The 12,871-nt window shown below is 34.2% G+C and overlaps 1 protein-coding gene across 3 annotated transcripts in view; it reads left to right on the top strand.

The window, feature by feature from the left end:
- The window catches only part of NCOA6 (nuclear receptor coactivator 6), a 71,716-nt gene that overhangs the window by 14,533 nt on the left and 44,312 nt on the right, over window positions 1-12,871 (top strand). For all 3 annotated transcript variants that reach the window (XR_012486724.1, XM_074292441.1, XM_074292440.1), the window contains exons 3-5: window positions 4,337-4,404; window positions 7,378-7,659; window positions 11,718-11,873. Coding sequence is in view for 2 of the 3 variants with exons in the window: in XM_074292441.1 (XP_074148542.1) it covers window positions 7,425-7,659; window positions 11,718-11,873 (391 nt within the window). In the remaining variant the exon portion in view is untranslated. The remainder of the gene's footprint in view (window positions 1-4,336; window positions 4,405-7,377; window positions 7,660-11,717; window positions 11,874-12,871) is intronic.

The raw sequence follows: 12,871 nt of genomic DNA, 5'->3' as shown, positions 1-12,871 counted from the left end.
AGGATCTAAGTGTTAACCAACCCTAGCCCTAAGCTAAGGTTTACTCTGCCTTTCCAGGCAGTGCCATCCCACCTTTCTGAATCAGTCTCAAGTCTCACACAACTCTCTTCCTGTGCTCCAACTGAATTATCCCCCAATTTCTTTTTCATGTGCTTTCCTCAGGTTTTTAATAATTCAACTTTTTACACTTGAAATGCCCTCTAGCACCTCCCCTTTTCTCTACCTTTGGGAAACCTGCCCATTCTCCAAGACCTTTACCTTCTATAGAGCTCACATAACACCTGGCTTAAACCTCCCCTATACTTACCTTATTGTTTTGTATTAGGGTTATTTATGTAAATGTCACTGAAGAAAGAGGTCAGTATCTAATTTATCTTTGTACTTCCCTACCTGGCAAAGTGCACACTGTATAATTTTACTAAGTTTACATGCAAATTTTGATTGCTTAATTGAAAAGAATTTCTTATTATCTTGGAGGCAGTATGGCATAGTTAATAGAGAGTTGACTTCAGTCAGAAAGACCTCATTCCTGCCAGACCACTGGCCTTTTGCCCTTGGGTCAATTGTTGAACTCTTCTGTCTCAAGCATCTTGTTTGTCCTTCTCAAAGCAACCATGACATCAGAGAGATGATGTCATACCATAACATGCAAGCAGATTTAAGGGAAGGAGGGCTGTGCCAGGTCACCAACCTCACTTTCTTCTCAGGGGCCAGATAGAGATCAAAACGCCTAGAAAATTGGCCCTGGATGCCATTGGCCTTTGTAAACTAAGGTCTTTATTTAACAGGCTTCAGTTTGCCTAAAATTGAGGTTAGTTATGGAAAAAAAAGTTAAAGAATGGCTTTTTTTCCCTAGTTTAAAAAAATTTGATCTGGGGGGGAAAGACCTTCAGGATTTATGGCCAAAACAGAAATAATTGCTATTAACAGACCCCAAAGACCACTTGTTGCTTGGCTTAGGATATATTGTTGGCCAATCTATGAAACCAGAGTGACTTGGGACTTAAGGACCAAGCCTTAAGAAATATCTTGTGCAGCATGACAAACATGGAAACATTTAGAAAAATTGCACATATTTGGCCCATGCAGGATTGCTTGTCGTCTTGTGGAGAGGAGAATGGGAGAAAAATCTAGAACATAGGGTTTTGCTATAAATCCAAGGTATCCTATGAGGTTTCAGCAAATTTATATTTCTTTGGACAGACCACATGTAGGAAGGGGAAGCGGGGAGGAAAAGAAAGGAAAGGAGGGAAGGAGGGCAGAGAGGAGAAAAAAAGAGAGTGAGCAGTCAGTCGAGGGTGTGAACTGTGTTGCCTGGTCTATGATGGGATAGCTACTGATCATTGCCCTTCTTTCTGGAAGATGACCATAACTTCAGGAACTCCCAATAGGAGTTCCCCCGTGAGAATGAAAGCATTGGTCCAGTTAAGAAAAAAAAAGAAGAGAGATGGTGCCTAGAAGCATGTCATGCTTTTAATACTTTTTGATGATGAATTAAAAGTATCTTAATTTTGGTTACCTAACCATGAAGGATAAAAATTCTTTTTTAAAAATTCATTCATCTTAATGGCTTTATAGACATAAAGTTAAAGCATTTAAAGTGACTCTTGGGTTCCCTCTTCAAAATTGTTCACTTATGTCTGTGACTGCATTTGTGGTTTTTTTTTTTTCTTTTAATTTAATTTTTAATTTTTTTAATTAGAGTTTTTTATTTTCTAAACATGTACATGAGTAATTTTCAACATTCACCCTTGCAAAACATTGTATTGTATGAGGATAAAAATTCTAAGCTGATGGTAAATTTTGTTTAGAGGTCTAGGGAATTGTACCATTTGTTGTTAATTCAAGCTATTTATCCTTGTAATATAGCATCTAGTATTAGGGGAATAAATTTTTCCTTTGAGTTTTTGATTTTGTTTTTCAGGCCTAGTATGCCAAGATCAAGTTGTTTTATTTATTATCAATAGTATTCCATTTTCCCAAACATTTGCAAAGATAAGTTTTTAGCATTCACCCCTGCAAAACCCTATGTTCCAGATTTTTCTCCCATTTTCCTCTCCACAAGATGACAAGCAATCCTGCATAGGCCAAACATGTGCAATTTTTCTAAACTGTTCCATGTTTGTCATGCTGCACAAGAAAAATCAGATGAAAGGGGAAAAACCATGAGAAAGGAAAAAAAAAAAACAAGCAGACACATGGCAACAACAAAAAAGGTGGAAATACTATATTTTAATCCACATTCAGTCTTCACTATAGTTCCCTCTCTGGATTCAGATGGCACTTTCTGTCATAAGACTATTACTATTAGAATTGCAAGGTCAAGTTCTTAACCACATGTGTCAATCTGTATTAAAATGAATGGTTTAATAGGTCAGTTTTTTTTTTTTTTTTTCCTCTAGCTAAGATGGTAAAATTGTTGACCTTAAAAGTTAATATGTTACCTGAGGTGGGGTGTATTTTTTTGTTTTTTGGTTAGTTTCAATGCATAATTATTATTTAATGCATACACAACCTTGGGTTAAGTACAGAAGTATATTTGGCATTGCCCTTCTTTCATGGAGTGTAGTTAATAATATCTTTTTTTTTTTTTTTTTTTTTTTTTTTTTTTTTTTTTTTTTTTTTAAGGCTGGGGTTAAGTGACTTGCCCAGGGTCACACAGCTAGGAAGTGTCTGAGACCAACTTGAACTTGGGTCCTCCTGAATTCAAGGCTGGTGCTCTATCCACTGCGCCACCTAGCTGCCCCCTAGTTAATAATATCTTGTACTTATAGCATACTTTTTACAGACACTTCACAAAAAATCCTGTGAATTAGTTAGCATGTGTTATTACTCCCATTATGCAGATTAGGAAAGTGAGGCTCTACTAGGTAAAGTCAACTTGTTGATAACCTATAAGAATAGTAAAAAGGATAGCTGAAACTTCATTATCACTTGTCACTAGATCTTTTTGATCCAGAATATTAAAATTCCTGTCACAGACCATAACCCTTTTCCTTCTCTCTCTCTTCTCTCTCTCTCTCTCTCTCTCTCTCTCTCTCTCTCTCTCTCTCTCTCTCTCGTGCGCGTACACTCTCTGTTTTTGACATTTTTTATTTTTAAAACATTTGCAAGGATAATTTTTTTAACATTGACTCTTGAAAACCTTGTATTCCAATTTTTCATCCTTTTTCCCCCACCTCCTCCCCTAGATGACATGTAATCCAATATATGTTTGTTTGTTTTTTCCCCTGAGGCTGGGGTTAAGTGACTTGCCTAGAGTCACACAGCTAGGAAGTGTTAAGTGTCTGAGACCAGATTTGAACTAGAGTCCTCCTGAATTCAAGGCTGGTGCTCTATCCATTGCGCCACCTAGCTGCCCCCCAATATATGTTAAACATGGTAAAAATATATGTTAAATCCAATATAGGTATACATATTTAAACAATTATCTTGATAGCTGAAACTTTTAACTTAAGTCTGCTGATTCCAAGGCCTATCTGTGTTCTCTCACAGTATACCCGGTATATGATAATAGTATATGAAAAATGTGTAAATTATTATGGGGACTCAGAAGAAAAAGAGAAAACCTTATAGCTTGGAGATCAAGAAGAAATCTACAATTGTCGCTATTTATGATCATCTCACTATTAAAATTCTAATTTTTTGACCAGACATTTTATCAGTTATTCAGAACATCAAAACATTTGTTTTGATCTGTGATTTGCCTAAGTTAGCCCCTGAGGCCTCTGGACTTGAGAACCAAAAATACATAATAATGTTTAATAAACTTAGGAGTGGAGTTAGAAAGATAAGATCTGTCTCAAATTAAATCTCTTATGGTTATGTCCCTTTGAATGATTCATATTAATTATTTTCCCAGGTACTTTATGTGCCTTTTAAATTAAATTGAAACATTAACATTTTGTGGTTAGAATATGTATTTCAGTTCTTCAATGACAGTTTTTTATTAGTCTACTGAGGTGGGGGTTTTTGTTTTGTTTTGTTTTGTTTTTTTGTACTCACCCTGCCATCCAAAGGTTGGTGAAAAGAACCATACTATCCCCAGATAGGAAAGTATTCTTGTTGCACTGGTACTGAATTAAGAAGGAATTCTCTCTTTCTGTGTTTCCTCACTCCATTTAATTTTTCAAAACTTAATGAAAATCAAAATTTTAGCATCATTTAAAAAATATTGAGGTATTGATCTGTAGAAAATGCATTGATTAAAAGCTTGTTTATTTCACATTGATTTCTGTGATAAATATAGATTACCTTTGTAACACGTAACATTATGGCTTTCTTCTCCCACCCACCCCCCCTTTTTTTTTTCTTCAATTATTACTGCAAAATACAGGTCCCCAAATGCTTGTTTGGAGTTAAAGACAGCGATCTGGCTAAATGATAAGACAAGACATCATTTTGGTAAGTGAAGCCCTATCTATGTGAGAAACTTTGGGTGAGTAATTAGGAAATAATGGTTGTTCTCTTTATCTTTCTATTTCTTTCTGACTAAAAGGGATTGTAACTGTAATACCTGTTTTAAAGGATTTTGAAACTTCACTTACTCTGTTTGACATTTCTAAGTGTTCTTTCTTTATTTTATTAAATAAGGTTTCTAGAGATCTTTATGAAACTTTAAAAATTACCTTATTGTCTGGATGAGACCTTGATGTTTTGGAAAGGACACAGTTTTTTTGAGTCAAAATATCTTGCACCAATCTTACACCTTAATTTCCCACTTTATTTTGATTTGGTGACAATCGTCTCTTGGCTATTTCATGAACAAGACACTCCATCTTTTGATTCCAGGCATTTTCTCTAGCTGGCTATTTCCCATGCCTACAATGTTTTTTTTCATCTGCTCTGTCTCCTGGCTTAAGCCCCAATTAAAATTTCATCTTCTATAGGAAGCCTTTTTGAACTCTGTTTAATTATTTCTTACTTATCCTGTAATGTAACTTGTTTGCACTTATTTTGTTTGATTGTAGACTCCTTGAGGGCGGGTACTATCTTTTGCTTCTTTTTGCATTCCTTAGGCACAGTATCTGACCCATAGTAAGTAAATGCTTATTAGCTATTTTCATGGGTGCAAATTTTAGCAGTGCTACTTACAACTTGTATAATCTTGGTTACCTTGCTTAACTTTTTTTGGGCCTCATCTTATAAAAAAAAGGGAATTTGGACTTAAAATTATCATTTAGCTCTAAATTCCGTAACTTTATTTTTCATTGTCTATGGCTTTGGAATGTAAAGGTTTTGATTATTGACTAAAACTAATAAGAGAGTTACTTCATGAGACAATAGGAAGTCCTAGATTTAGAGTCAAAAGACCTTTATTTGACTTGATTCTTGGCTTTTCCACTTATGTATATGGCCCTAAAAATTTAACTTCTTTGAGCCCAAGTTTTCTCTTTTGTAAGAGGAAATAATTATCTTTGTCCTGCTTATCTTTACTGGTACTGTAGTAAAGATAATTGAGTAAATTCAAAAGTGCTTTATAAATTATAAAGCACTATATAGAAATATTAGAAATAATTATAGAAGTTGAAGAAATAATTGTAGTTTTGGGGGCTCAGCAAAGAAATATACACTAGTACTTATAGGTAACAGCATCTAATTGTTGTTGCTGGGACAGGTAACTTTGGAAAAATTGTGCTTTCCTAGTTGTTGATCAGAATTTCATCTGCCAGCATAACTTAAACCATGAGCCATGACCCTACTACTCTGAATCTCTGAGACTCTAAGTCCAAGTACTGAAAAGTTGTACTACTATAAGGTTTGGTGATCAAGACCTTCCATGCTTTCTGGAATGTCTCAAAATGAGTGAAGTGAATTTAGCTACAAACTTCAACAGTATGGAAAAACTTTTTTTTTTCTTTTTTCTTTTGCTGAGGCAATTGGGAAGTGACTTGTCCAGGGTCACAGAGCCAAGAAGTGTTAAATGTCTTAGGCCAGATTTGAACTAAGGTCCTTTTGATTTCAGGGCTGGTGCTTGATCCACTGTGCCACCTAGCTGCCTCTTGGAACCCTTTTTAGGAAAATAATCTTCAGTACATGGCAGGAAATGATTATACCTAAAAGACAAGATCAAGTCATTCGGTTTATTCTTTTGCTCTTTCATTCATTCATTGAACATTTATTAAATATCTATTGTGCCAGGTGCTGCCTTGTTTAGATGATATATAGTCCTTGCTCTCATTGTTAACGGGTTTAGTAGAAGATTGGTAACACACAAACATTGATGATTATAATTTAAACATTACATGATATATTTTAAAGATTTGTCCTCAGAAAACTTTTGTATTGTATTTTTATTTTTATTTTTGTTTATATCCATATAATTAAAAGCATGTAATAAGTTAACAAATTTGTGGTATTTAAAATTTTATCTGGTGTAACTTGGTGCATTTTAATTTTATGTTTAATTTTATTATATGTTTGGTTATTTCGTGCATACAGATATCGAATACAATAATTTTAGAGATTTTTTGATTAAAGATGTTTGCAAATATAACACCCAAATGTTAATGCTATGAGTGTCTACTGCTGGCATGATTGCTAATTGTGACAAACTACATAACTTTTATTTATTTATTTATTTTGCATTCTAAAGTAAACTTTTATTGACACTTTTTGTTTTTGCATCTCTTAACATTTCTTAGCATATCCCTTCCTCTCTTCCAGAAAACAATACTTTATAATAAAGAATAAAAGTTAAGCAGAACTAACCATCATATTTTAAAAAGCTTGACATTATATACCTTTAGACCCTCTTCAAAGTGAGAAAGAATGACTTCTTGTTTGTTTCTTTTCTTTTCTTTTCTTTTGATCCAAATTTAGTTATATAATTTTGAAGCATTGAGTTTCAATTTTTTTTTCCATTTGCATTATTATAGTTGATGTATATATCATTTTCTTGGTTGTTTACTTCATTTTGCATCAGTTCGTATAAGTCTTCCCATGCTTTTCTGTTTTCATCATATTCATTGTTTCTTTTAAAATTTTTCCAATAATCAAGCAATACTTTTTTTTCTTCCATATGGTGGCCAGGTGGAGAAAGGCATTTTTAAGACATTTTAAAATTTGAAATGTTACAGGTTTTTTGTCCTTTGGAAAAAATCTGAAAGTAAAAAAGTATGTTCAAACAATAATTTCATACCTATAAGTCTTCTTACTTTTTATTGATAGGGAAGGAAGGGTTAGATATGTCTGATTCTAATTCTGTTATTTTTATGCCTGCTAGGATATCCCGATTTAAAAAGAGTATTTTGAAATTCTATCTTTTAGGGGGAACAGCCTTTCTTGTTGATTGAACCATAGGATATAACTGAAATACATAAGTATGCATTGTAATGTATGCATTATGAGAAACTTTTTTTTCCTCTCTTTTAAAAGGTTGCCTCTCTGTCTGTTTGGTATATTTGTACTGAATAATCATCACCATGGTTTTGGATGACCTTCCAAACTTAGAAGATATTTATACTTCCTTGTACTCACCAACAATGGAAGATTCAGAGTTGGATTTTGACTCTGGATTGGAAGATGATGACTCAAAACATGACAATATTTTGGGGAATTCTACTATCTTTATGGCTTTCAAAGGAAATATAGATGATACAGACTTGAAATGGAAATTGGATACCATACTGGAAAATGTTCCCAGTCTTTTACACATGGGTAATGTGCTTTAAGTGTCTTTTAGTGTTTATATGATTGTCTTGAATTATATATAGTTAAACCCATTGACAAAAACATGGGAGTAACTCAGGTTGGAGCACTGTTTGAATTAGTAAAAAAAAAAAAAAAAAAAAAAAAATCTGAACTTTAAAAAGAAATTAAGATGTGTTATTTTCAATTAGGAAATTGTAACTAGGCTAAGAACTTTGTCTAATGTCCCTAGAATATATTTTACTAAATAAGAATAATTAGCATTTAGCTAATATACTTATCATTACACACTAAAGAAGACTAAAAGAATTTGTCTTCTTAACTTAAAATTTTCCCAGAAGTTTTGTGCATACCATTAATATTCTAGTGCTAAGACAGACTTTAGTGTATATTCTCTCAAAATTATCCCAAATTTTGATTTGTTATAATCTGAATTAACTTTTCTATAGTCCTAATTTATTTTCTAGGAGAGAAAAATCTTTTTTCAAGGAATTTGGATGTTTTAAACTAACTTCTCTAGCAGTTACCTAGCACATGTATTCAGAACCTTAATTTGTAAGTCACATTTATTAATGTTGTATGTAATACACCAAGGACCTTTTTATTCACAAAGAAGCTGTTACATCATATTAAGTTGGTGTTTAACATTGTTTATTAAGATACAGAATCCTACTTTTTTGGTGATTTTAAGAAATATTACAAAGTAACTAAATTTAAAATGGTATCATTAGGTCTGGGTGCTGTTCTAAAATAGAAAATGCTTTTAGGCAATCCCCTTCTTCTGAATGACCCTTACATTTGCAAAAACCTTTGAATCTTTTTTTCAAGAGAGTTAAATTAATGTTTTATGGAGGACTTATGCTCTTAAGGCCTTTCCTGGAGCCAGAAATGACCAGGAGAGTCTTTTGCCTAAGATTTTCTTCTAACTCAGCAAACTTAATGACAAACACTTAAAGAACTCTTGTCAGTCTTTCCCAATTAGCCCCACCAGAGCTCTTTCCAAAGAATCATAGAACTCTAGTATTGGAAGCAACCTTAGAAATTGTCAAGCTCAACTCTTGACCTGAAACGTGATTATGCATTATAATATACTATCTTTATTAGAGCCCCCATTGTACCAGCTATAGTAGGGCTAAGGGTAGGAAGGCCTTCCAATCACAATTAGGATTTCGAGTCTCAGAGTGACAGAACTTAGAATTTGGAAGGAACCTCAGAGATCATTTACTCCAATGCCTACATTTTATAGAAAGGAAGAAACTGAGGTTCAGGGATAGGATGTCACTTATCAAAGTCATGCAGTGAGATAATAGAGAGTCTGGACTAGAAACTAGGTTTCCTGATTCTTCATCCTTTGTTATTTCCATTATGCCATGAAAGCATTTCCATCTATTACTTCCCAGTCAAGAACCTAGAGTCATTCTTTGTATTGACTCTTAAATTCATGAACCTAACGTTCTGGGACTCTTATTAATATATTTCATCTTTCCAGCCGTCACTCTCAGTACTGCCTAGGTGAAGCCTTTAATCTTTTTTTTTCAATTCTGCTTTGTACTGTCACTTCAATATGATAGTCACATGTTTTTGCTTGTTTGTACTTTTTCTTTTCCAGACTTCTCTTAAGAATTAACTTTTTTCCCTTCACCATGTGTCCCTCTTTCTTCTCTTAAGCCTTTCATTATTATTTTCTTTTACCCACTCTCCTCAATTTGTGTACTCAGTTTGAATTAAATTGATTTTCATTAATGATAATAATTTATATAATGTTTTACACTAGGCAGAGAGGTTTGCTAATAATTCTGTGTGGTAGGCAGTACAATCATGGTTATCCCCGATTTATCACTTAGGATGCTAAGACTTAAAAAGGTTACATGATGAATCCAGGGTCTTATCATCATATTGGGTTAAGGATCTGGATTTGAATCTAGCTTTATTACTTGACATCTGTGAGATCTTGGGTAGGTCACTTGACTTTTCTGTGTCTAAGTTTCCTCATCTAATAAATGACTATTGGACTATGTGACATCCAAGATCCTTTTCAGCTTAAAATAAAAAATAACAATAATATTACTATAATAGTTATTCAGTGGCAGAGCCAAGATTAAAACTTTTTCCTGGTCCTAAGTCTTGAGCTAAGACTTTGTTATATTGTATAATGTAGCCTATTTCCCCAAGCTTCATTATAATGAAACTTAACAAATCTGAAATAATTCACAGTAATTCATCAACTCCTTTTGGTTTATCTTACATGCAGATCATTCCCAGATTTGCCTATTCAGACCCCTGAATATCAGTGACTTGTAACCAGATGCCTATTAAACACCTCCAATTGGATGTCCTTTGGGCATGTCAGCCTCAGTGTATCTAAAACAGGAATTGTTTTTTAAAAACCCTCTTCTCTAATTATGCTATTTCTGTCGAAGGTTCTACTAGGTTTGTAACTGAGAACTCATCTTAGTAACTTTTCTCTCTCATGCCTTGTATCCAATGCCAACTCTTGTTGATTACAAGTCCACAACTCACTTTGTCACCCCTCAAATTCAGTCCAATCTTACCAATTGCCTAGACTATTTTAGTAGCTTCCTAGTGGGTCTCCTTGCTTCTAGTCTTTCCCTTTTCTTATCCATCTTGCATGTCACTGCTTTTGCTCCCTCTTTCCTCAAGGTTAAAAAAAATGAATGTCTCTGTTTGGCATATAATGTCCTTCTACATTCATCCACCATTTTAAACTTCTTGCATGTTGTTCTTCACACTTTTTGTTTCAGCCAAACCTTTTATTCTCTCTTTGGGATATTTCATCTGGTTTAATACTGCCTCCTGATCATCTTCCTATTCCTAGTTCCCTTCAAGGCTCAGTATAAATGACACTCTCACAAAGACCCATATTGATTCTTTCTTGTACTTGATCCTCAGTAATCCACTGAAATTGTTCTTCATTTACTTTGTATAATACAGAGTTTATATTTCTGTGTTAATATTATTTTTCCCCAATAGAGTATAAGTTCCTTGTGGATAGAAGTTATTTTAATCTTGTTTTTATATCTCTGTGTGCCTTGCACGTTTTAAGTGCTTAATAAATACTTTTATGAATGAATGAATAATTTGAGAGATTGGGAGTATAAATTAATAATAGACTTTTGTGTGTAATAACTTTAAATACTTGTTCTTTATCTTGATTGAAAAATGCATTATTCATTCTTCCATTGCCTACTGGATACAGAGCACTGTGTTAGATATTAGAGAAAGTAAAAAGACAAAATAAGTCATGACCCCTATTGTAATCTTATAATTTAATGGGGGAAGCAATATACATAACTGTGCAATAACTTTAAAACCTAATAGAACATGGTGAGAGCATGAGAAGTAGAAAGTGCTATGTGATGTCCCAGGAAAGAAATAATTCTGACTTGAAGAATGAGGAAAGACTCAATGGAGAAAGTTGCACTTAAAAAAAAAAAAAAATGTATATTTAGTCAGTATAATCCAGTAACAAAACTTTCTTAGTTTATTGAGATAGTCCTTTCCCTTTTGGCATTATTTTTTTTTTCTACTTTAAGTACTGTAATAATAATATGGTGTAATAATTTAACCTTTCTTGCTCCTGAGTTTTTCTATACTGCAGTGAAGATTTTTTATGGTGAAGTTGGATGATAGCTTAATGGATGAAATGTCATTAGCTTTCTCACTTACCCACATCAACAGACAGCATGTATTTCTATGTGCCAGGCACTGTGCTAATACTGGAGTTACAAATACAAGCAAGCAAGCAATTTAGTCCTTGATGTTAAGGAGTTTACAACTTATGGAGAAAGACAAGCCAAAAAGGGAACTAGAAAGGGAGAGTTGGGAGCACATAGGAGGCAACATTGCATGGAGGCTTCATTTCAGACAAGGTGGGGAAACAGTCATCTCTTAAGGTCTAGAGACTGAAGGGCAAAATCCAAGGTTGCATTGGGTAGCCAAGGATGATGACTAGAATGCAGGCATCACTGTGTGGAGATAGCTGGGAAGAGCATAGGGAGCTCTATTCCATGGATGACACACTTTTTTCTGTTTCTCTTTTAACCAAGACTCCAACAAGCTCAAAGTACAGAAGGTGGAACCTTGGAACAGTGTCCGTGTTACATTTAGCATCCCCCGAGAAGCTGCAGAACGGTTACGAATTCTGGCTCAGAACAACAACCAGCAACTCCGGGACTTGGGGATTCTCTCCGTTCAGATTGAAGGTATCTTTCTCTGCCATTTGCTCATGTAGGTAGTTTCAATTATGGTAGTGGTAGGAATCACCAGAAATAAGAAGCCTGTATTTTATATTGGAGCAGCTTTATAGATATTTTTAAATTATATAATTGTCAGGCCTGCTGAATGATGGCCAGATCATAAACCAATCTGTGTTTCCTGTTTTAGCAGCTAAGAGTGGAAGATGGGTTGAGGTTGGTGCTGTCTTGTCACTCTGCTACCCAGTCCCCTTTGGGATCCAACTTACTGCATTTGTGAGTCATGATTCATGGATATAACAATGGTTGTCATGATATAAACATAGCTTTCTAACTTTAGGGTGTGTGCAGCAAACTATAGGCCACTTGCTCCCCCTTCTCTGTTCTACCATCCCCAAGGGTTCAATGAAATAGTAGAGATGGTGGTGGCCATTTTTGCTGTGCTAATAGGAAGAGGTGCTGCCATCATGTTGGCTATGGCTGGGGAAATAATCCTCTCCTTAAAACTATCACTTCCTGTCCTCCCTAATCTATGTTTGGCATAATATTAGGGAAAAGTCTTTTTCTAAGAATCATTCATAACGTTGCTATAGATTCTTGGCAACCTGACTGAGTTATGACTAAAGATTGGGAACTAGTGCTTTAATAATTTTGTTAGGGTACTTTGGGATTTTAATAATTGAAAAGACTCTAGCTTTAGCATACTTACATGTTTATGATTTCCTTCCTTTTTTTGGAAAGCAGGAGAACTTGTTTTTTTCCTTTTAATTCACATATTTAATTTCATATTCTTTAATATATAACAATTTCAGACAGGCTCTGCTAAAAGAGTTGCTTCTGTAGTATAGATAAGCCTTTGGTAGGCAAGTCACAGTATTCCTCTAGCAGTCCCTAGTAAACATGTACTTTCCTGGATACACAAAATTAAAACTACTGATTATGTCATCAGTATGGAAAAACATTCAGTTTTTTAGTAATAGAGGATGGGTTTGCGCTGGTTGTTCTAT

The sequence above is a fragment of the Sminthopsis crassicaudata genome, chromosome 2 (genome assembly GCF_048593235.1).
Source record: "Sminthopsis crassicaudata isolate SCR6 chromosome 2, ASM4859323v1, whole genome shotgun sequence".
NCBI classification, from domain to species: Eukaryota; Metazoa; Chordata; class Mammalia; order Dasyuromorphia; family Dasyuridae; genus Sminthopsis; species Sminthopsis crassicaudata.
This window is presented reverse-complemented; position numbering and strand designations above follow the sequence as displayed.